Here is a 22,085-nt window from a genome sequence, read left to right as displayed (position 1 = left end):
GGCTTCAGGGATGCATGGAACAAGATAACGGAGGGGAGAAAGGGAAATCTCTGGAAGGTTCAGCCTTACACTAGCCACTATCATCCTTAACCCAAATAACCATGGCCCCCACCTGGGAAGAATAAAAGTGAGCAAAAACACGGATGTCCAATACAAGTGCAATCTCCTTCATGCTTAGCCCTGCTTCAGCCAAGCCATTTAAATGAGGTCCTGCCTAAAAGACAAGCAGCATCATTTCAAAACCAGTCAGAAATGCAGAACCATCTCCGGTCTCCTGGCAGATTCAACTCCTAAGTGTACTCCAAACAACTGGAGATATTGTTACAAGCAGCGCCACATTCACTCTCAAAAGGAGAAAATGTAAATGCCAGTGGAGAGTAAATTACTGGTATATGTACTACAAACGGTAAAGGCAATCATCAGCTTGAGAATCAAAGAGAAAGTCTTCCAACAAAGCAATATGACTATAATTACACAGCAACAGCAGTACCACCTCCTCCGCCTGGCTCATCTAGAAACAAACCGTTAGTAGAGAGCAGGAGCCTGGTAAGCCTTTGAGGCTCAGATGGGCCATGTTCTCCATGCAAAAACACTGTACTTTGGTTACCCATCTCTCCAGGCAGCTCTCAGTTCTTCTCTCTGATTTTTGCCACGACAAACCCCACTGCTCTGCTCATTAGAAACCCATGCCAATCCACCCTCTGTACTCAGACATCTTTTCTGGATTAAAGATTGCACAGTACCAGGAACTCCAAGCGATCAGTTTCCACTCAATCAGCAAGAAGGAAATCCACTAAGCCAAGGTTTGGAAAAGTATTCCGGGGACAAATACAGTTTGTGTCATCCAGGCACAGAACATTCTCAGCCAAAAGCCCACCAAGGTATTGCCTCATCCCTCTCAGAGAGTGGAGGCAAGATCATTCAGTCCCTTCTCTGACCAGCCAGGCAAATGTACACTAGAAAAGTCACTGGGGTTACCAAGTGCATAAAGAGAAGCACGTGCAGATTCTAACACTTTGAGGTCAGGAGTCTACCTCCAGAACTGAAGTGGAGGAACCATTTATACAATTATCAGAGTTTTCTCCTTTCTCGGTTTGGACATGAAAGCTGCAGGAGGGTGGAAGGGTGCTTATTCCTTTCAAAATTAAGCTCAGATGTTCAGACCTTCCAAAGGCCTTTGTCGTTTGAGTTTCACATCAGATGTCCAGGCGTTGTTCTGTTGGTGCCGATTCAATTCTTACTTTCCAATACCTGGAGACATGACCAGCAGCACTGGGTGCACAGAAAGCCACTGTGTGTTACCAGCAATGAAGGGTCCTGTGGCACCTTACAGACTAACAGAAAAGTTTTGAGCATGAGCTTTCGTGAGCACAGACTCACTTCATCAGATGCTCATCACATTCATCAGATGTGTGTTACCAGTCCTCTCTTGGGCAATTTCTATTGAGCAAACTGCTCTCCTTACTCCAGCTTGCCCACATCATGTGGGTGACACGAAGACAGGGACAAACACTTCCCTGCAGCTGGCTCTGCCCCACCTGCTCCCACCGCTCACTGCTCCACAATAGCTCCAGAACAGATGACACTTAATGTACCTCTGGCTCACAGGCACTGCCCTCTACTCACCCGTAGCCTCCGAACACCACATGTGTGGATCAGCAAGAGAGATGGTCAGCTTCAACTGGCACCACCGAGGCACAGGTCCAATGCTGGGCACCTGGTGCACACTCCCCCCAACACAAACCTCCCCCGACTCATTGCTCCCTGTTTTGCTGCAGGCACCTGCAGCCGCAGCGTCCCACAACCTCTGGGGGTGGCCAGCCCGGGACTTTAAACCGCCAGCATCGTGTCTGCTCCTGTTCTGGTGCATCAGACACGGGCTGCCCCCGCTGTGCACTAACACGGCCGGGGGCGACCAGGGATGCTCTGCCCCCGGGAGCTTCAGGCCCCCACCACCAAGCACTGCCCCCACCCCGTGCTCGACTCCCACCTGACCCCCCGACCCAGGCACGGCTCCCTCCTGACCCCGGGCACTGCCCCGCCCCGAGCACGTGCCCCCAGCTTAGCACTTACCTGTCGCAGCCCCGCGTTCACCGGTCCCACCGATGCATCTTCGTTTTCTGGCTGTCGGTCAGTCACGTGACGCCCGGCTCAGCTGATGCCCTTGCGCCCCGCCCCTCCATCCGGCGTCTTCAGCCTGCGCGTGCGCAGTTGGGGCGGTGCGCGTCGCCGGGGGGCGGCCGGAGCTGGAGTGGCGCGAGCCGCCCTAGCCCCGCCCCGGGGGAGCTTGGACCGGAGGCGGCGAAGGGCACGGCTGGCTGCTGCGCGGTGCGAGGCCAGTCACGGCGCCCCCTGCTGGCACACCCAGAATCCCAGCCTGGCACACCCAGAATCCCAGCCTGGCACGAGCCCAATGCCAGCCTGAAACACCCTGGATTCAAGCCCTGGCATGGCCGGAGTCCCACCCCGGCACAGCCCAGATCCCAGCACCAATACGTCCCAGATCCTAGCCTGACACAGCCCAGATTCTAGCCCTAGCACAGCCTGGGTCCCACCCTGGCACACCCAGAATCCCAGCCCTGGCACAGCCCGGGCCCCACTCCTTGCATGGCCCAGATTCCAGTCTGGCACACCCCAGATCCCAGCCCTGGTATGGCTTGAATCCCAGCCTTGCACAGACTGGATACCAGCCCTGCCTGCAGTCAGCAGGAAAGGCTCGTGCAGCCAGTTCACTAACACCCACTAACCTCCCCCACAGAGCACAGGAAGGCTGCAGATTGGCTGTCCCACACCAGGGCTTATCACTTTCCTGGTCCAGGTCTGTCCCTGCTGGCGTTTGCCAGCCTCAAAGCTTCCCACTTCCAAGCTCTTCCCTACACTGATACAGATCCAGAAGCCAAAGTGCAGCAGGAGGAGAACCACCCATTGGGAACAACAGGGCTGCCTGTGTCTGAGCACTGCAGGTTTAGCATGCTGGCTTTAGAAATCGAGCCTCAGCATCTCACACACACAGGCAACTCTGTGGCTCTCTGTCCCCCTAGCACTCACACGGATGTAACAAAAGCCACCATCTCAGCTGGCACATTTCACTAGTTCAGGATTCAGAGACAGGTGTGTACACCCCCAAAGAGGTCAGAGGGGGATGTGTACACCAGGGACGCCTGTACCCATACTGGGGCTTGTGTTGGGGCATACCAGAGGGGCTCAGCACATGCCCAGCCACTCAGCTATGTGGTGGATGATGGGGAGTACACAGGGCAGCCTGGGTAATGTAATGAATGAGGGGTCACCAAATGACACTAATGGGTAGCAAGTTTAAAACTAACAAAAGGCAGTTTTTCTTCAGGCAGTGCCTGGTCAGCCTGTGGAACTCCTGGCCAGAGGATGCTGTCAAGAACAGGACTTGATTAGGGTTCAAAAAAGAACTAGGAAAACTCATGGAGGTTTGGTCCATCAAAGGCTATTAGCCAGGCTGGGTGGGAATGGTGGCCCTAGCCTCTGTTTGTCAGAGGCTGGAAATGGATGACAGCAAAGGGATCACTCAATGATCACCTGCTCTGTTCACTCCCTCCTGGGCATCAGGCACTGGTCACTGTCAAAAGGCAGGATCCTGGGCTAGATGGACCTTTGGTCTGACCCAATATGACCGTTCTTATGCATATTCTGGCACTGCCAGCCAGAACCTGAGGTGACACCTACATCTGAGAGCCTGTGGGACAAGGACCCATGGGATGTGTCAGGGCAGGGGCAAATTGATCCAGGAAATGTCCAGTGAGAGCAGTTGCTGGGAATCATTTGCCCAGGCAGTCTGATGAATGCAAATTGTCTGACACCCAGGGCCCTTCAAGAGCCCAGCAGTGTATTGAGGGGATTTTGCACCTCCCTTTGATACAGCTGTGTGGTGCCCGGGATAAGACGAGCGAGGAACGCTGCAGGTCCAGCAGGAGATGCACTCACAGCAACGTGGCATAAGAGCTGGGCCAGCCCAGGCATCCACCATCACTCGCTCCAGCCAGGGCTCTCGGACGATCCTGGGTAACGAACCAACTCGCCCGATGTTCATTTAAAATACAGAAAATCCAATTTCAAATGTATCAAAGACCCAAGAACCACTGCTAAGGACTCAGCCCATTAGTTAAAGAGATTTATTAAGTGTCTGTTGTGGCACCAGCACTAGGGGCCGCTGCCTCCCAAAAATAGCAGGGTTCAGACAAGCAGGAAGGATGCAGGAATGGGTGTTAGTAATTCTCCACACTGAACAAAGCAGAGCAACCCCTCCCCCCACCCCCACTCTGACAGGAAGTCACTATAAAGTGCAGCAAGTTTAGGAAGCAGAAAGGTAACCAAGGTTTTTGTCATGGGCACACACACTGTGCAAATCATCCTCCATTAAGCCAATGCTAATCACCATCACACACGCCCCTCGGTAGTTAAGGCTTATGAAGTGCTTGGAAGATCAGACCTACCCAAGTGCTGAGTAGGAGTATTAGGATGTCATATACAACAAGCTGTACACTCACACCAAAATGCAAGTCTACAGAGCCTGCATCCTCAGCACCCTCCTTTATGGCAGCGAGACTTGGACCCTGTATGCCCGCCAGGAAGAGGCTGAACGTCTTCCACTTGCGCTGCCTCAGGCGTATCCTTGGAATATCATGGAAGGACAGAGCGACCAACACTGCCGTCCTTGAGCAAGCTGGACTCCCAACCATGCACACCCTCCTCAGGCAGCGTCGACTCCGCTGGCTTGGCCACGTCCACAGGATGAACGATGGAAGGATTCCAAAAGACATCCTGTATGGTGAGCTAGTCTCTGGCAAAAGACCTCCCGGACGCCCCACCTGCGCTACAAAGATGTCTGCAAGAGAGACCTCAGAGAGGTAGACATCGAGCTGGACAACTGGGAAGATCTAGCAGATGACCACAGCAGATGGAGGCAGGGGTTACACAAGGGCCTTCAGAAGGGCGAGTTGAAGATCAGACAACTAGCAGAGGAGAAGCGAGCGTACAGGAAGCACAGTAAGGACTTGCCAGACACCCACTACATCTGCAAGAGATGCAGCAAGGACTGTCACTCTCGTGTGGGTCTTTATAGTCACAACAGACGCTGTAAATGAAGTCCTCAATTGAAACTTTAAAGGGCGCGATCCATAGTCTATGCAGACTGAAGGATGCCTACTATACACACACTACAGATGCAGTAATGCAGAGCAGGGTGAGCAGTGGCTGTCACATGTGTATGCTCAGAGTACAGCAGAAGACAGTGTATGATGAGGTACCGCAGCAGCACAAGACAGGAGTGTGCTGATTGAACAAAATACTGCCAGAGAGAGTGTGCAGTGACAATGTGTTACCCACGCTAATCAAGTGCATGAATGTGGGTACAAGGTGGGGGTGGCCTGGCACACATGCAGCTCGGCTGCAGCAGCAGGAGGTGTAATCTACTCGCATTCCAAGTGCACTATCCCAGCAATGGACACACACACAGCTCCAGAGCAATAATGCGGGAGTGGGTGTGCAGGGTCTGGCTTGTGTATTCCACACACACCTTAGGGTCAGCTGCTTTGAACTGGGTCTGCAGGTGCAATGGCAGCCCTGCAGGTGAATTGGGAGGCAGCAACTCAACAGCACTGAAAAGCCACCCCCGTCTATGCAACGTGATCCTATCCCCACTGAAATCAATGGCCAAGCTCCCACTGAGCTGCAGAATCGCTCCTGAAAGGAATAAATCAACCGTCCCGGTGCACCCAGTTAGGGCACAGACTCCCTCCACCTCCTATGCCAAACAGAGGTGCTTCTCCTTAAAGCCTGTGGGAAAAGGCTGATCAGCACAGCCCCATGTGCTCCATTCCTTTACTGCAGCTGCACACCTACTCCATTCTAAACTCATTTGTTCCTCTGCCCAACATACAGCAGTGCAACGGCCTGTCTCACCCTACAGCAGCACCTATCGGAGCTGGTCAATCAACCCTGTAGGTTAGAAGTTCAGTGTTTCAGAACAACATTGCTTGGAATGCTTGTCAGCCAATCAAATTGTTCCCTGGGTTGTCAAGGTGTCACAACCACAACCCTGTTTAGGGTAAAAAAAGCCCAGTACAGAATGAGGCATTTGGTCCCCTGGGCGAAACTATTAGTACATTGCTTTCTTGCTCTGTCCCTGGTTTCTGTTTTTAATGCAGATGTGGGAGAGACACAACGTGGAGACCTGCCTCTTGGACCGGCGATGCCCAGCCCTCCTGCTCTCCCTCCATTGTCACAAGCAATGACATCTTCGGAATGGATCTGGCCCAGCGTGGTCCTCTGGTGGAAGTTTATTTACTATAAGTGATTTCAGTGCTCACTGTAGAGCTCTTTGTGTTGACAGCTTTTCTGCTGCCGCAGCCGCAGGTTCTCTTAGAAACTTAAGTTCCGCCTTTTGATAGACCAAGGGTCCATCTAGCCCAGTACCTTGTCTCCAGCAGGGGTGGCTGAGAATACATGGTCCATCTTCCGCATCTTTGCAGTCCAGTGCAGGGGCACACATTCATGGACAGGGCTTGGTCCTCCTCTCTTTTCCTACAGATGGTCTAAAAGGACTTTTCATTTCCTTGAATGCTGTGCTCTAACTGTCTGGGGGAGGGGATTAAAAATACCCAGGCAAACAAAACAGCCCTGCACCACACCCAACAGAGAGCAAAGAGCCTGGGCCAGGCTGGGCAGAGTTTAACTGACCTGCTGTTGGTGAAGTATGGTGACACCTGAATTTGCTTTACACCAGTCAGCCGAGGGTTAATGGACCCTCCCATCATTACTGACTGCAGCAGGGGAAGGTTAAACAATACAAAGAGTGTGATTTCATTATATATGTGGGAAAATAATCAACCTACACCCACTCCTTACGGCTGGCTTGTAGCACTAAAACAGCTCTCTCAAGGGTAGAGTGTGCAGAGGGGACATTCTGGCCTGGAAAAGAGCTCCTGAAAGCTTCAGCCACCACAGGGATGTGACAAGAAAGTCTGGGTGGTAGAGTCAGCAATTTAAACTACATCCCCTGCAGGACCAGCGACACTGGGGGTGGGAGAGACCCATGAGGTCCTGGGGCCTGGGACATTCCTGGGTAAGGCACATCTGGAAATCGCACAGCAGCTGGGGTGGAAAGTTCTGTTTAGTACTCTGTCCCTCCACATGGGCCTGAAATCAGAGTTTCTATGGACTTCAATGGATCAGCCCCAAACTGGTGCGGTGCATGGTGCACAGCGGAGAAGGAGGCCGTTGGGGAAGGTTGGACTCTGCTCTACGGAACAGCACGAACCTGGGTGCAGTGACGGATCTAAGCCCAGCTGGGAAATGCAATGCATGGTGGGGAGAGACACCGCGACAGACTCAAGTCCACTTGCGAGGAGTCGGAGCCCCCGGAAACACCCCGACTGTTGACTCAGGACCAGGAAGGACCCAACCAGAAAGCGCCCTGCTGGCACCTGCCCATCTGGCCCACCTCCCAGTCCACCCTGCACCGCAGACAAAGGCCTGCCCCGATCCCACTTTACACTGGCCTTTTTTGGAGAGGGAGCAGGCGAACCAAGGCGGGAAAGAGGAAGTAGCAGCAGCGCGAGGGCAAGCAGCAGGAGGAGCAGACCTGGCAGCTGCTCTCGTGGCCCTCTCCACCAGAGGGAAAGAGAAAGGAAAGGTGGCAGTCTGCAGTGCCGGGCCAGCCTCAATCCGAGTGGAGGGACAAGGCCATCTTGACACAGGCCAGCTGCTGGGCGCCATTGCTCATGGTGCTCTCAATATGGTAGTCACCGTTCGTCAGCCAGGAGGGCAGCTCTGTGATGGGCAAGTAGAAATCGCTGGGCGGCAGGGAGTAGGAGCCCTGAGGAGGGAAACAGACAGCAAGATGTTGGCACATGGCAGGTCCTGCCTCACCCTGGCCCCCACAGCACTTGCGTTGAGCCAGCCATCCCTGCCCTGTGCCTCTCACTCAATCTCAGCCCTAACCAAGGTGAACAAGTCAAGCCTCTTGGCGTATCCATACTTACTGATCACGAATTACATCCACACTGGTGCTCTTGGCTGCCCACTCGTGTTCACTCTAATTTTTTTCCGCTCATGAGCAGAATAAATTTTGGTATGTGCACCAAAGCAGGTGCAGATGTGCACCACCAGCAGAAACCGATGCTTCTCACTGTGGACAGCTGGGTGCTCTGCTAATCTGCTGGGAGGCACCCAAATCTCTCTGGGTGGCTGCCCAAGTACTCAGCTTACAGGGAACACAGCTGCCCACCATCCCTAGGGGAAACCCACCACCCAGGGATTTCCAAATCCTCCTCTCTGCTTCTCAGTCACCTGCCTCGTGCGAAGGCTTCAGCCCCTTGGGTTTCTGTCTGTACTCCCCTGGGTCCCTGGGCCCCATTTGCACTGCCTGGGCCAGCTCAGTACAACAGGCGGTGGCAGTGAGGCTCTGTGAATGGAAGGGCCCTCGAGGCAGAGCAGAGTGCTAAGAACGGGCGAGGCAAAGAGCAGCCACCTATAAATTGGTCACCCCCTTCCCAGTTTGCCAGCAGCCCCTGCCTGGGGTGTGTGTGTCACAGGCACACTAGAGGGAAGGTATAGTCCTTCACGCATTGCTGTGTCTAACATAGAAGCTCCGGGTTCAGTGGAACCCTTCACCGCAGGGGTAATTCCTTCACAATAAATTGCCCTAGAGGTGTGTGTGACACTCTCGCGTGGGACCTGTCCCCACTGGCAGTGACAGTAATCTGCTCCACCAGGAGCTGTTAAAAACCCAAGTGGGGGGTGCAGGGACCTCCAGTGTCCAAAACGGACTAGCCTGCCTCAGCCCCACAGCACCACCAACTGGCTTGAGGAGCAGGGGCAGGATGAGGCCTGCGGCAGGGTGGGTTTGCTCTGGGCCTCAAGCCTGGGGCACTAGGGAGAGGGATGTCCCAGGCCCCACTCCCCTCTAGGGATGGCCCTGGACATGACTGGCAGTGCCTACCAGAGTCAGTGGGGTCCCTTTATGAGCAGCTTTGTGGTTGAGAACTGGACACCTGGCAACCTGAGGCAGAGCCCAAGAAGGCCCAATGATCAAACAGCGACAGTGGCTGTTCTCAAGGACTCCTTCACCCCCAGCCTGTCCGGCCTTCCTGTACGGCCGATCCACCCCTGCTGCAGACCACCACAAGGGGTTGGGAGGCAAAGCCCCAGGCATTCCTGGCATGGGCCTGCTGGACCAGGTTCTGTCAGCCTGATACCCTGTGTGCAAAGCAAGCACTGCAGAGCAGAAAGGGTCCATCTAGTTCAGGCCCCAGGCTCCAGCCAGGGCCAGTACCTCCAACCAGACACCCAGGCTGCAAGGCAGTGGAGAAGCCCACCCTCAGCCCATCATCTCTCGGTCATGGCAGTTTCTGTTCTCTCTCTTCCAAGTGCTAGCAAAGCCCCTTCCTCTGCACATGGCCAGCGAGGGCAGACAAGTACTGCTGGGCTGAGCAGGGTCCTGGGTTTAGGGGCTGTGACTATCCTGCCCTTCCCATGTCACAAGCTGGCTCTGTCCAGAGGAGATGGAGGGGTCCTGACAAGGGGGGAAACAGCTGGCTTAGCGCTTACCTGTTTGAAGGGGCAGCGGCAGGGGAGGCCATAGCTGAGCAGGGGCTCGGGGCACGGAGTGCCAGGGGGGATGGCATTATCCAGGATGCTGCAAACATCATCGTATGTGCAGCTCCCGATCTGGTCCAGGCAGGGGACCTTTATCCACATGTCCGCTATCTTCTTCTCCACCGTTAACACCACCTGGGACCAGGGGTTGCGCACACAGTCACATACAAGAGAATCCCAGCTGGGACAGGTTCCCCTCTACCCTTCCCCTCTCTTGGAAGCCTTCCTCTGTAGCCCTGCAGTACACTGGTTGGTCCATGGCCTGCCCTGGTTTCCCTTGGCAGCCTTAGAGTGTACGCTCTTCCAAGCGGGAGAAGCACCATCCTAAACTGAAGGCACTGGAGCTTCACTAGCCTGACGAAAGATCAGACACCAGCCCTTGGTCTGAACCGAGGGCAGAGCGCTTAGCCACAATGCAAGAGATTTTTAGGAATGACAACACCTGGGAGTCATCACTGGGCTGCAGGTTTCCTGTTCAAACAACTCAGCAAAGACCCATCATCTTCTTTAATTTTGTTCCTGAAAAAAAACACGTGCCCAGACCTAGACTGTAAAGCCGCCCTCTCTTCCTGCACAGCACCTAACACAGCAGGACTTGGATCTAGCCAACATCCAAGCATTACCACAACCAGGGTTCCCGGTAATGTTTTCCAGCCATGTGCAGAATAAATTTTATTATGTGCACCAAGGTGTGTGCAGATGTGCACCACCAGTAGAAACACGGGCAGCTGGGCAGCACCTGAATCTCTCCTGGGCAGCCACCCAAGTGCTCAGCTTTGCGGACACACTGACAACAACTCACATATGAACGACCAGCAATGAGAACAGCACTCAAGGCTGCAAAGTCTTGTTCTTGGAGGTGCTGGTGCACCGCTCCCGCTGAGAGCAGAATTTGGCAGTGTGCTTAAGTACCAGAGGAAGCAGCACAAAGTGATCCAGAGCCACATTGCACTCAATAAAGAGGCGGAACAGCAAGGTCCTGAATTGGGCAGCAGCTCCCTTTTCCCTGGCTCAGTGTTTGCTACTGTCGCCGTTGCCTGGCTGAGGCACATGGGAGGCAGGGGCGAGTTCTGGCTACTTCTTCTGTAACTGCAGCCCTGTCCTTAGGGCACTGCCAGGTTTATCTTCCCCAGCGAATCCCAGCAGTCTGCTCTCAGCCTGCTGCGGGCAGGACAGGGCCACAGCAGTGTCCTGGTTAATGCCACAGCAAGGGGCCCAGGTGCAAAGGCAGGGGAGACACAGGCCTGCTGTCCCTTGCTACGCACGCTCCTGGGGAATGAGAACTGCCTGCTACCGAACACCCTGCAGCGGAGACCCCATGGACGAGACCTGCCCTGCTGACCCAGCCCCCATGAAGCCCAGGCCTCGGCCTGCCGGGCTGACACTGAGGAAGGGTGGGCAGGGACTCACAGTGTCACTGAGGGGCACAGAGCCCTGCCTCCCCCTACCTCCCACACCAGCCCTGAGCCAGGCTGCACGGCTTAGTGAACCAGAGCCACCTTCCGCTTTCAGTAAGAGCTGAGGTGGAGGCTGCGCCCCTCCGACACCCTGCAATGCCGCCCCTCCGCCTGGTGGGCACAGCCCCTCTGCTGTGGGTCCTGGCAGCACCCAGCCCCGCTGCTGCAGCGGGTGCAGTGCAGAGGTGGGGGAGTTTTGAGGAAGTGGTTATGTTAGTTATCAGCGTCTCCACAATCAGGACCCAAGTCTGGCTTTGTGGGGGCAGGGAGCAGATCAGCTCCCCGTGGCCCACAGGCTGGGGACCGGGTTGCGCAGTAGCCAGGCATCTCCTGGCTGCCTCTCCACACCCCTGGAGCCTCACACACCCCCTTCCTCTTGTGTCACCTTCCAGGAAGGGTCCCCTGGTCTCCGCCCCTCCTCCTAACCCAACTTGGACTCTCCCACTCAGGATCCCTTGTCTCTCTGCCCCCAGCACCCTTTCTCACTGCGTCTTCTCCTCGCCACCCCGCGCTCCTCTGTTCCCTTCTTTCTCAGCTCACCCCATGGATTGTGCCTTCAGCCATGTCTGGCACTTTACAATGAGGCAGCTTTTTGGTTCAGGGGCAGTGTTCCCTGGAAGCTGAGCACTTGGGCGGCCCTCCAGGAGAGATTCAGCCACCGCCCAGCTGATTAGCAGAGCGCCCACAGCCAGCAGCCTGTCTCTCTACTGGTGGTGTGCATCAGCACATTCCTCAGTGCACATAAAATTTATTCTGCCCGTGGATGAAAAAAACAGAGGGAACCGTGCTCAGGGGTGTGAAAAACTATTCCCTCCACCCATCCCTCAGCACAGGAAGCCACAGCGCTATAAAGTGACCATGTGAAGCAGGCTAGGCATTGGGAGCTGGGCTCTCAGGGCTGGCAGCTCCTCCCCTCCCAGAGGGGGTTTACAGAGAGCACTGGGAGAGTGAGAAAAGATCAAGGGAACGGCTCCTGGCTGAGCTTGCCACATCTCAAACCCTTGGCCAGGCTTCTCGGAGGACGGGCTCCCCAGCCACCTTCCATCCCCTTATTCCCAAAGGTCCTGAGCACTCATCTGCTCCCCACTGGGGTCGCCGGGTGCCCAGGATGTGCCCCTTGGGCCACAGCCGCTTCAACGCTTGCCCTTCTCCTGCTTGGCCACCTTCCCGCAGAGGCGATTCCCAGACTCGCTCATCAGCCCAGCCTACCCAGACGTGCTGGGTTGCTGCAGGGAGCTGGGAAGGCCTTGGCTCTCGCCCAGTTCCACTTCGCAGGCTGCAGGGTGCCGCGAGGGTGTGGGAAGGCACAGGGCAGTGACTAGGCACAAATCAGTGGGCTCCTGGAGGAACCAGCGCAGTCTGCGTGCCTTCCTTCCAAGATAAGTGCCTCCCTCCCAAGGGTTGCACCAGTCGTCCCGCCCAGGGGATGGTTTAGGAAGGCCCTGTGGTTTGGGGGGGCCCCAGGGCAGCTGCCACAACTGTCCTATGGACGGGACAGTCACCCATTTGCATGGGAGCCTGCGTGGCCCAGGGCGGCCGGGGAATTACCGGAGGGCCTAGTGCGGTGAGGCGGAGCACAGGGAGCTGGAGCTGGGAGATGGCAGAAGAGCAGATCAAATGTCAGCTTCCACCACCCCAGTGAGTGCAGGGGTGGCATGGCCCCTGCTGTCACCCCTCTCCGGCTCTCCCAGGTTACATAGCTCTGGGGAGGGAGATTCAGGAACCAGGAGGAGGGGGGACCAGGGGATGGGGCTCGGGGAAGCAGTGGAGTGGGGGGAGGGGCAGAGCAGTGGCAGAAGAATGTGGGGTGGGGTCTGGGGCAGGGGGAAGTTGCCCCAGGCCCTGCTTGCCCCTAGGAACAGCCTTGGGCTGCACTGCTTCACTCCACGGAAAAGTCACAGCCCTGCAGACAAACCAAGCACAGACCAAGGCAGCCTTCAGTTCTCCTGCACCAGCCCCAGACATCGGTGTGAATAAAAAACTAGAGCCCTGGAAAGTAGCTGCAGTGGGACCAGGCCGGGGCCAGGGGGTTGGAAACACGCTCCCGGCCTGGCCATTCCTGTGTATTGCCACCTCTTGAGCAATTCAGAGACCAGAAAGGTTTCTGGGGCTGGGTACTGTGGTGGCTTGTGGCACCTCCTTTCCCAGCACTCCACCGCACATTAAGGGGCAGGTCCCAGTGTGAAGAGGCCTCTCTGGCAGGCTTGCCTTTCCCACCTACCTTCAGTGGCGCGGTGAGGTCCACTTTACTGGAAACCGCCAGGCTGACTTTTACATCCCCAGGAAGGCAGATTGGGTCGGGGGCTATGGACAGACTCTGGACCACAAAGGGGTCAGTCCCATTGCCACAGTCCTTCCATGAGAAGCCACGAACCTACAGGATTCAGCAAAGGAAAATGTTAAAGACCCCCTGTCTGTGCTCAGCTTGGCCTGCTGGCTAAGAGCTCTCAGCTAGCATGGCAAGGACACTCAGTTCTCATGTTCCCTGTGACACCAGCAGGGAAAGTGCTCCAGCAACCTCTTGGGGGGCTCTGAAAGGGGGTCCTCCAGAGCAGGAAATATGGCAGCTGCACTGTAGCATTTGGGAGGGCAAAGGGCCCTCACAATTCCACTCTGGGGGTGGAGAACACACACACACACACACACACACACAGAGCTTTAAAAGTGTGCAGTCAGATGCTGAAGGAATAGTAACGATATACTAACATTGCAGGAGGAGATTTTCAAATGTGCCCAAGGGATTTAGGACCACACATGCCATCACCTCTGGCATCCTAAATCCATCAGGCATTTTAGAAATTCTCTTCCTCGAAGAGACTTAACAAATGCTGCTCCTTCTGTCATTTCCAAACTGTTTATTGAACAATAATTATAAGAACTTGCATCTGCCACCAGGGTTCCCTCTCATTTTTTTTTCCATTGAGAGGAAGAACAAATTTTATTATGTGCATGTGCAGATGTGCACCACCGTTAGAAACACATGCAGCCAGCTACGGATGGCTGTGGGTACTCTGCTAATCAGCTGGGCAGTACCAGAATATCTCCTGGGCAGCCACTAAGCGCTCAATTTAGAGGGAACATTGTCTGCCAGATGTGTGTGTGTAGAAATAGCACATTCGTCACTGATATCACCAACAAACTTGAGTCTGAAGCTGAGTCTGTTTTATTAACAGGTTCTGAACTGAGTGTGTAAGACCTGATCTATGCAGACAAGTAGCACTACTGCAATTGAAGGTGCAACTTCAACTGGTTTAGTTAAAACTGCTCAGCTTTGTGTGTGGACAGTCTGACACTGATTTAAATTTGGTTTCTGCTGGTGTCAGTAAATTGACAAGTGCAAGCTAAACCATCAGAAGAGTAGCTACAGTGGTTTGCCCTACGGGCTTGTCTGCACACAGAAGCTGCTGTACCAGTTTCACATCAACCAGTTTCATTAAACCAATGTCTCCACTTTCATGCATAGACTCTGATACAAGTTGAACCTCTCTAATCCAGCACACTTTCATTCAGCAGCATCCATAATCCGGCACAATCATTGATCATGGGTGTGGCCAAGTTTCCTCAGGCCCCATCATGCTTCTTTGCAGTCACCAGTCCTGGCTCTCAGTGTTCTGTGCTGTTATTTAGCTGTAATTTACCCCTAAATGTCTTCTAATAGCCCAGTAAGCTATGGAAGTGTTGGTAATACGCTACACAATGTTGACCTCCAGTGGTTTGGCAAATTCTCTCCTTCGGCACCACAAGGGTGCTGGATGAGAGAGGTTCAACTTGTACTAGTTTCAAACTGTTTTGATTAGTTCAGCTTTTATGCAGAAATTTACCACAACAAACCACACCAAGATAAGGTATAAGTTGGTATAAAAGCACCCACACACAAAGCTGCACTGGTTTTACTGAACTTATATAAGTTAGACCTCCAGTTCAACCCAGTGTGACTGTGTGTCCAAGACTGGGGCTAAATCCTTTTCAAACCAGTTCAACTTCTAGGTGTGGACCAACCACTTAAACCCAAGGTCTGTTTATCCACAGGCCATGGACAGCTGAGTCAACAGCAGCTGCTCTGGGCTTCCCCTCACATTATCAGCATGCCTGGAGCCTGTGTTAGGACAGACTGGTTTTGTGGGTAAACTCTTCTGACTTAGAGTCAGCGCCAACCCGCTGATATCAGCGGAATTGCCAACACATCACTAAAAGGAGAACTTCTCCCAGGAGCACACCTCTGTCTGCTCTCAGTAAATTTCAGCATCTGGCATACTGCTGGACCGGGTGTCGATCTATAGAGGAGAGTCACAGAATCACAGAACGCTAGAAATGGAAGGGCCCTCAAGAGGTCATCAAGTTCAGTCTCCTGCCCTCATGGCAGGACCAAGCACCATCTAGATCATCTGTTAGATATTTAACTAACCCATTCCTAAGTATCTTCAGTGGTAGAGATTCTAGAGCCACCCTAGGCAATTTATTCCCGTGCTTCTTCACTCCGAGAGTTAGGAAATTTTTCTCAATGTCCAATCTAAACTTTCCTTGATGCATTTTAAGCTCTTTGCATCTTGTCCTATTTTCAGAGGTTAAGGCGAATAATTTTTCTCCCTCCTCCTTGTAACACCCACTTAGGTATTTGAAAGCCTTGTCCCTGCTCAGACTTCTCTTTTCCCAAGGAAACAACCTAGTTCCTTTAATCTTCTCTCGCAGGTCATATTTTCTAGACGTTTAACCATTTCAGTCGAGCTTCTCAGGACCCCTTTCCAATTTCTCCACATCTTTCCTAAAACAAGGGCCCCAGAACTGGTCACAGTACTCCAGTGAAAGACTAATCAGTGTAGAACAGATTCACACTTTCAGCAGAAGAACATAAGAACAGCCACACTGGGTCAAGCCACTGGTCCATGTAGGTCAGTATTTACGTCTTCTGACAGCAGCTGGTGCCAGGTACCTCAGATGGAACGAACAGAATGGGGCAATTATCGCATGGTCATTCAGGGTTAGACAATCAGATCGCAGGCTGCTTACCATTTCCATGGAACACCCCGTGCTGCTTACTCAGTGGCTACCTTTGAGTCAGGGATAACTCTGCTACTTCCAACAAACGTTCGTCAAGCCATGTCAAAGGCACATGTCCCAGGCAAGGACAAAAGCCCAGTTCCCTAAAACCATGCATTGAGTTTGAGGACACAGACGTGTCCAAACAAGCAGGGGACAAAGGTCTGTCCTCTTGGGTAACAAAAACAAGCCCAGCTCTCTGGGTGGCTACTGAGCTGACCAATGTGATGCCCCTTTGGGCCCAGAAGGAGAACGGGGTGATTGGTCTGGCAGATGGGGGCTCTACGGGAAATGCTGCTTCCACCCAAGGTAGAGCTCAGGAAATGGGGCACAAAAATTGTAAGCTCTTACTCCCAGTGGAAGGCCCCTTTTTCACTGCCACCGCGGTGGACAGCACCCTCAGTGTCAGTGTGAATCAGGCCCTTGGGACTGATTCAATGTTTGCTTGATGCTCTTGTGCAATGGTCTGGCACACACAGAAAACCCATCCTGTGCTCACACATGGCCCAGAACCCTACTGGGCACACGCCTGACCATAACAGCTTTTTCTCTTACAGCACTTGGCCCTGCTCAGGTGCTGACAGTCATTTCAGAAACCCCATGGAGAGATGAAGGTCACCTCCTTTTCAGTGGCAACGCCTGGTGCCCCTACTGCTTTGGCACAAGCCTGTAGCCAAATGACCGCTGCACTAGCCTGGCTGCAAGTCACCAATGCCCTGCCCAGCCAGAGGCTACGTTTTCCCATCTATTGGCTGCAGCTCGCAAGTGGCTCCGGCTGCTGGCAGCGAGCACAGAAGGAAGCGGTGAAAACACGAGCCAGGCTCAGGGATGGGCAACAGACACGAGGTCTTTCCCCTCCAAGTCCTTAGTTGGTAGGCTGGGAACCACAATGGCTCAGGAGACAGATGTGGGAAAGGGAGCCACACGCTGCCACGCCTCTGGTTTGAATCCAGCCCGAGGTGCACGGATGGAAAGTTGTCGAGCCGCACTCTTCCCAGGACCCAGGTTGCTTGGCACCACGCTGGCAGTCCAGAGTGGCTCTTGCCCTGGCACAGGCAACCCTGGGGTTCAACTCCACATAGAGGAGCCTCCTGAAGTGCAATGCCAAGGCAGCAGCTTCTATACCACCTCTCCACTCTGCAACCAGCCTCTGGGGCATAGCTGGGGGGGCTGCAGGTTGGAGCTGAGCTGAGGCTGTCCCGTACCCCAGCAATTCCCAGCTCCTTCCTGGGCCCCTTGGGGATGCCAGTAACTGGCATTCTTTAGAACAGGCCTCAAGGTGCCTGACACAAAGCTGAGACGAACCCAGCGCACAGCCCCAGATCAGCAGAGCATAAAAGGGGATCTGAGACCTCTCTGCACCTCCCTTCCAAGCTGCACTCCTCGGCTGCAGAGAGCCTCTGGGCCAGCGGGGAGTAGCCTGCGACCCATGGGCCACATGCAGCCCATCAGGGTTCTAGGTGTGGCCCACGAGATGTTCCGTTTACCGTGGACCACGCCGTGGGACTCCCAGCTTCTGCTGGTTTTCTCCCTACTGGTGTTATTCATGTGACACACACGTGTGCAGAACTAGGGCACATGAAGTGAGGCGTGCACTAACCACACATAGCACTGACAGTGGGAGCTGGGCTCTCCCGCCTATCAAAGCGCTGCTACAGTTCAGTCAGCACACCCTGCAAACTCTAGGTATGCCAGTTCAGTGAGCAAAACACCCCTATCCCTGGAGACTCTCTCGGTCATGACAATTGTGCAGCCCACTGGGATGCAGGGCCTCTCAGCCGGCCCCTCTCGCTAGCCTAAGTTGCCCATCGCTGCTCTGAGCCCTGCTCCATGTGCGTCCTGCAGACTGTGCACAAGGAGTTACACGCTTATCTGTCCAATCTTGGGGGGTGTGGCCAGAGCCTCCAGCTCTCTCTGGGGAGATCTCTCACACCCACAGAACTCCAGCATCTCATGACTTCGGCTGCGGAAGTGGAACTGACATTGCACAGAAGAAAAGAAGAACTGAGAACCCCTGGCAGGTCTCAGAGGAAGCTGCTTGTGAGCCCAGGCTCTGCGCTGGGGTGGGTGTTGTACAGATTCAATAATAAAGCCATGTGCTTTGTGTCAGAGTTACGGCCCTCATGGCAAGGCAGATTCCAGGAGGCAGGTGTGGAACGGGACAGGCCTTCGGGTCAGCTCAGGCCACAGTCATCCATCGTAGGAGGGTACAACTGAGGGATCTTGGCCCAGTTCCGGGCAGACAGGCATGCATGTCTCCACCGACATGAGCAATGCCAGCTCACAGCAGGGCCAAGCCTGTAAGGTGTGATGCACCACTCATTGCCATCATTTTTAGCCATGCAGCAGGAGTTTGGCCACACCAGAAGAGCAGTGAGGTGCAGTGTCACAGAGAGTACAAGATCATCGCTAGCTGTCCTGGGCTACAGACTGACAGCTGCCCAGCTTCCCCTCACAGCAGGCAAGCAAGCAGGGTGCTATGCCCATAGAAATCCAGGCCAAATCCTCCCTCTGCTCTGCCAAGAGCAGCAGGTGGGCACGCATTCCTGATCCCTGTCTTAGAGTCCCTGTTTCCTCCCTGCATCGCACACATTGGGTACCAGGCAGCCCCAAGCCCTGGCAAGTCTCTGTCTGGCATGGGGTGCTGCCAAGCTACCCATCTTCAGGCTTCAGAAACAGTAACAACACTGACCCAGCTCCTATAACACCACCTAATCAGACAATAGACACACATGTTGAACATATCCAGACTGGGGCTCTCAGTATGCAAACCCACTGGCAATTTGGGTCCTTGTACTGATACAGGAGGGACCACACAGGGAGCCTGGAAAATGCTGACCTGGCAGGAAAACAATTTTCCACCCAGCTCTGCCACCCTGGCTGCTGCCCAGGGATGGAACCTCGCTTCCCATCCCGGCTACCCCTCTACACAGGGTTCATCCCAGCCAGTCTGGAAAAGAGAAGACTGAAAGGGGCCAGGATAGCAGCTTTCAAGTATTATCTAAAAGGTTGTTACAAGGAGGAGGGAGAAAAATTGTTCTCCTTAACCTCTGAAGATCGGACGAGAAGCAATGGGCTTAAATTGCAGCAAGGGAGGTAAAGGCTAGATATTAAGAAAAACTTCCTAACTGCCAAGGTGGTTAAGCACTGGTACAAATTGCCCAGAGAGGTTGTGGAATCTCCATCACTGGAGAATTTTAAGAGCAGGTTTGACAAACATCTGCCAGGGATGGTCTGGATGGTGCTTGGTCCTGCTGTGAGGGCAGGGGACTGGACTTGACGACCTCTCAAGGTTCTTTCTAGTTCTATGATTCTGACACCAACACATTCCTAGACCTCTGTGGCACTGGAGACACTAACACTGCTCAGGCAGATAAACAGATTACATGTCACACAACACGCAATGGAACACCTGTGGAACTCACTGCCTCTACATATCAGCGACACCAAAAGTTGAGCAGGGTTGACAGAAGGATCAGACATTTAAACGACTAATAACATCAATAGCGACATTATTTACTATACGTTTGAGAGTGTGTGTGTCTGCCCGTCCATCAGTCTGGTCAAGAACTCTTGCTAAACGGTAAGAGTTAGGGCCCCAAATTCGGTGTACGGATTCCTCTTCTCATAACATGAAGCAAAGTCAGAGTTTGGTTGTTTCAGGACAATGGGATAAAACCAAAGAGAAGAAAGAGACAATCACCAGGCAGGTGAAACGGGCTGGCTGGGGCTGATTCCCTGTGGGACTGCCCCAGCCCCAGTCTTCTCACCTCCAGGACCCTTGTGGAGGATGGGTGGGTGCTGAAAGTCCTGCTCCCCCCTCCCCCCCGATGCCTAGGACCACGGCTGGCTGTTCCCCTTTGTCAGGGACCATGGGGAAGTGCACAGCTTGCTGCATTCCTCACCCTGCACGGGGCAGACGCGCCTGGACCTGCCCCAGCTGGGAACAGGCACTCTGCCCTGGCTCTGCCCACTGGAGCTACAGGGGCCATGGGGAGGTGCTTCTCCCCTGGGCCCAAGCTGCTGCGGTGAGCTAGGGCCAGGGCAGCCGCCCACTGACCCCACATCCCAGCCCCAGCGCAGAGCAATGAGCTGAACGATGGAAAACACAAGCTGCCTGTCTGCGAGGGGCACAGGCCCCACGCAGCCCCGGAGCGCCTCAGAGACTCCCGGCTTCAGCTCCTCGGGAAGGAGGAAGCGGGTGGCCCACGGCAGGCAGGTGTCAGTCTTTCAGGTGTTCCAGGACTGGAGCATTAACTGAGCCGGGGACCCAGCCACCCGGGGCGGATACAGCTGGGGCTGGGGCAGCTGAGCCCTGGGGAACCTGCCTCTGCCTCTGCCCCGGGGCTGGGGGGTAGGGGCAGCCCCTTACCTTGCTCAGCCGCCTGGGCAGCGGCTCCTCCACCCCGCCCGGCACAGCGGGGCACAGCGGGAGCAGGGCGCACAGGGCCAGCGCCAACACCAGCATAGCTCGCTCCGCTCCGGGGCCAAGCGGCTGGCGAGGGAGGCGGAGCACCGCAGCGGGAGGAAGCCGCGCAGGGAAGGGCACCGCGGCTCGGCAGCGACTGCGCCTCCGGCTGCGCAGCGCTACTCGTCCTCGCCCGGCCCGGCCCCTTCCTCCTTCGGGTGCGTGCGGCTGGAGGGGGGCGGGCAAGCGGGGGGCGGGGCCCTGCCCGGCTGCTCCCTGCGCCTGCTCGGCCGCCGACGCTCAGCTCCCCCTCGTGTCTCGGCGCGGCTGGCGCGCAGCGGAGGCGGGCCCGGGCCTGCGCGGGTTTGCGGGCTCAGGTGGGCCACGCGGGCAAACATCCGAGGAGACGGGGGGGGACCCACTAGCGGTCATGCCCTGAGACCGGGTCCCGATCTTTTCACTAGTGCGGCCCCCATCAGCCACCCCCAGCCTGGCAGGCTCCCATCCGCCAGCTCTAGCCGCGCTGCGGGCTTCACACAAAGGAAGCCGCCACCGAGATTTTCCGACTGCGATTAAGAACAGGACTGGCAGGTGTTTACTTTACAAATAACACTGGCTTGTAACTGTGCAATTTATTTAAAACTTATTTTCGACGATCATTGTTATCTCTCTTTTTTGTTTTGGTTTGGTTTTTTGCAGCCCCCTGCAATACTTCTTGCACCCCCAAGGGGTTCGCGGACCCCAGATTGGGAACTACTGGCCTAGCACATCTGATTGTCTCTAAGTGCCCTGGGACTGCTTGTTATTTGTTTACCTAGACAAACAGTGACAGGGGGCTCGCAAGGATGTTGGCACACTGGTTGCCCAAGGGACCTGAAGATCCAGGAATATTGGAATAGTCCAAACTGAAAAAGACCCACAGACCACCTCACCCCATGCTTCGTCTCTAACACAGACCAGTGCCAGATGCTCTAAGAACATGCGTCATGGACTTATGTGGAATAAACTGCCCATACAGTTCTCTCTTAGTCCCAGCCATCTGTGATTGCTTTAGCCTATAAAATGCTACTGTGAGGCATATAAATGAAAATGGCAAAGCCTGCTTTAAACCCTGCTAAACCTTCGGTTTCAGTGACCCACAGTGGCAGTGAGTTCCACCAGTAAACTCCGACTTGCATGAAAAAGTAACCAGTTCATCTACCTGTGGAGCGTTGGTACCTCCTGAGCTGAGGCCCTTAGCCAACCCATCCAGGTGTGCACAAATGTGCCACAGAACTTTTGGAGATGGGCCGGGATTGCATCAGCCACAAAATTGTTTCCCAAACACAATTGCCTTTGCCTTTATAACAGCTAAACAAACCAGGGCAGGCTAGATTTAAAAAAAAGTCTGTCAGGGATAGTGATAGGTCCTGCTATGAGTGCCAGGGACTGGACTCAGTGTCCTCCCGAGGTCCCTTCCACCTCTGCGACATGATATGAAAACCAGCTGGGATCCCAACAACCCCCGGCTTTGGGGGTCCATTACACAGAGCCACATTCTGCAGCGTGGGCCC

The 22,085-nt window shown here is 54.6% G+C and overlaps 2 protein-coding genes across 3 annotated transcripts in view; both read right to left on the bottom strand.

The window, feature by feature from the left end:
• Positions 1-4,131, bottom strand: part of LOC142021285 (proton-coupled amino acid transporter 1-like) — a 65,546-nt gene extending 61,415 nt beyond the window's left edge. Inside the window, exon 1 of one of the 2 annotated variants that reach the window (XM_075009913.1) lies at positions 2,074-4,131. The gene's annotated coding sequence lies outside the window, so the exon portion shown is untranslated. Of the gene's footprint in view, positions 1-1,164; positions 1,915-2,073 lie in introns of those variants that run through there. The other variant, XM_075009915.1, reaches the window with a different exon arrangement.
• A 147-nt stretch (positions 4,132-4,278) lies between these two features.
• On the bottom strand, positions 4,279-20,731 carry GM2A (ganglioside GM2 activator). The gene is made up of 4 exons (XM_075009918.1): positions 20,497-20,731; positions 13,309-13,461; positions 9,583-9,765; positions 4,279-7,849 (listed from the first exon to the last, which is right to left on the bottom strand). Exons 1-4 carry the CDS (start codon positions 20,590-20,592, stop codon positions 7,694-7,696), a joined length of 588 nt encoding a protein of 195 aa, XP_074866019.1. The 5' UTR covers positions 20,593-20,731; the 3' UTR covers positions 4,279-7,693.
• Positions 20,732-22,085: the final 1,354 nt, after the last annotated feature.

The sequence above is a fragment of the Carettochelys insculpta genome, chromosome 15 (assembly GCF_033958435.1).
Source record: "Carettochelys insculpta isolate YL-2023 chromosome 15, ASM3395843v1, whole genome shotgun sequence".
NCBI lineage: Eukaryota > Metazoa > Chordata > Testudines > Carettochelyidae > Carettochelys > Carettochelys insculpta.
Note: the sequence above shows the minus strand (reverse complement) of the source record. Positions and strands in the feature narration are given on the sequence as shown.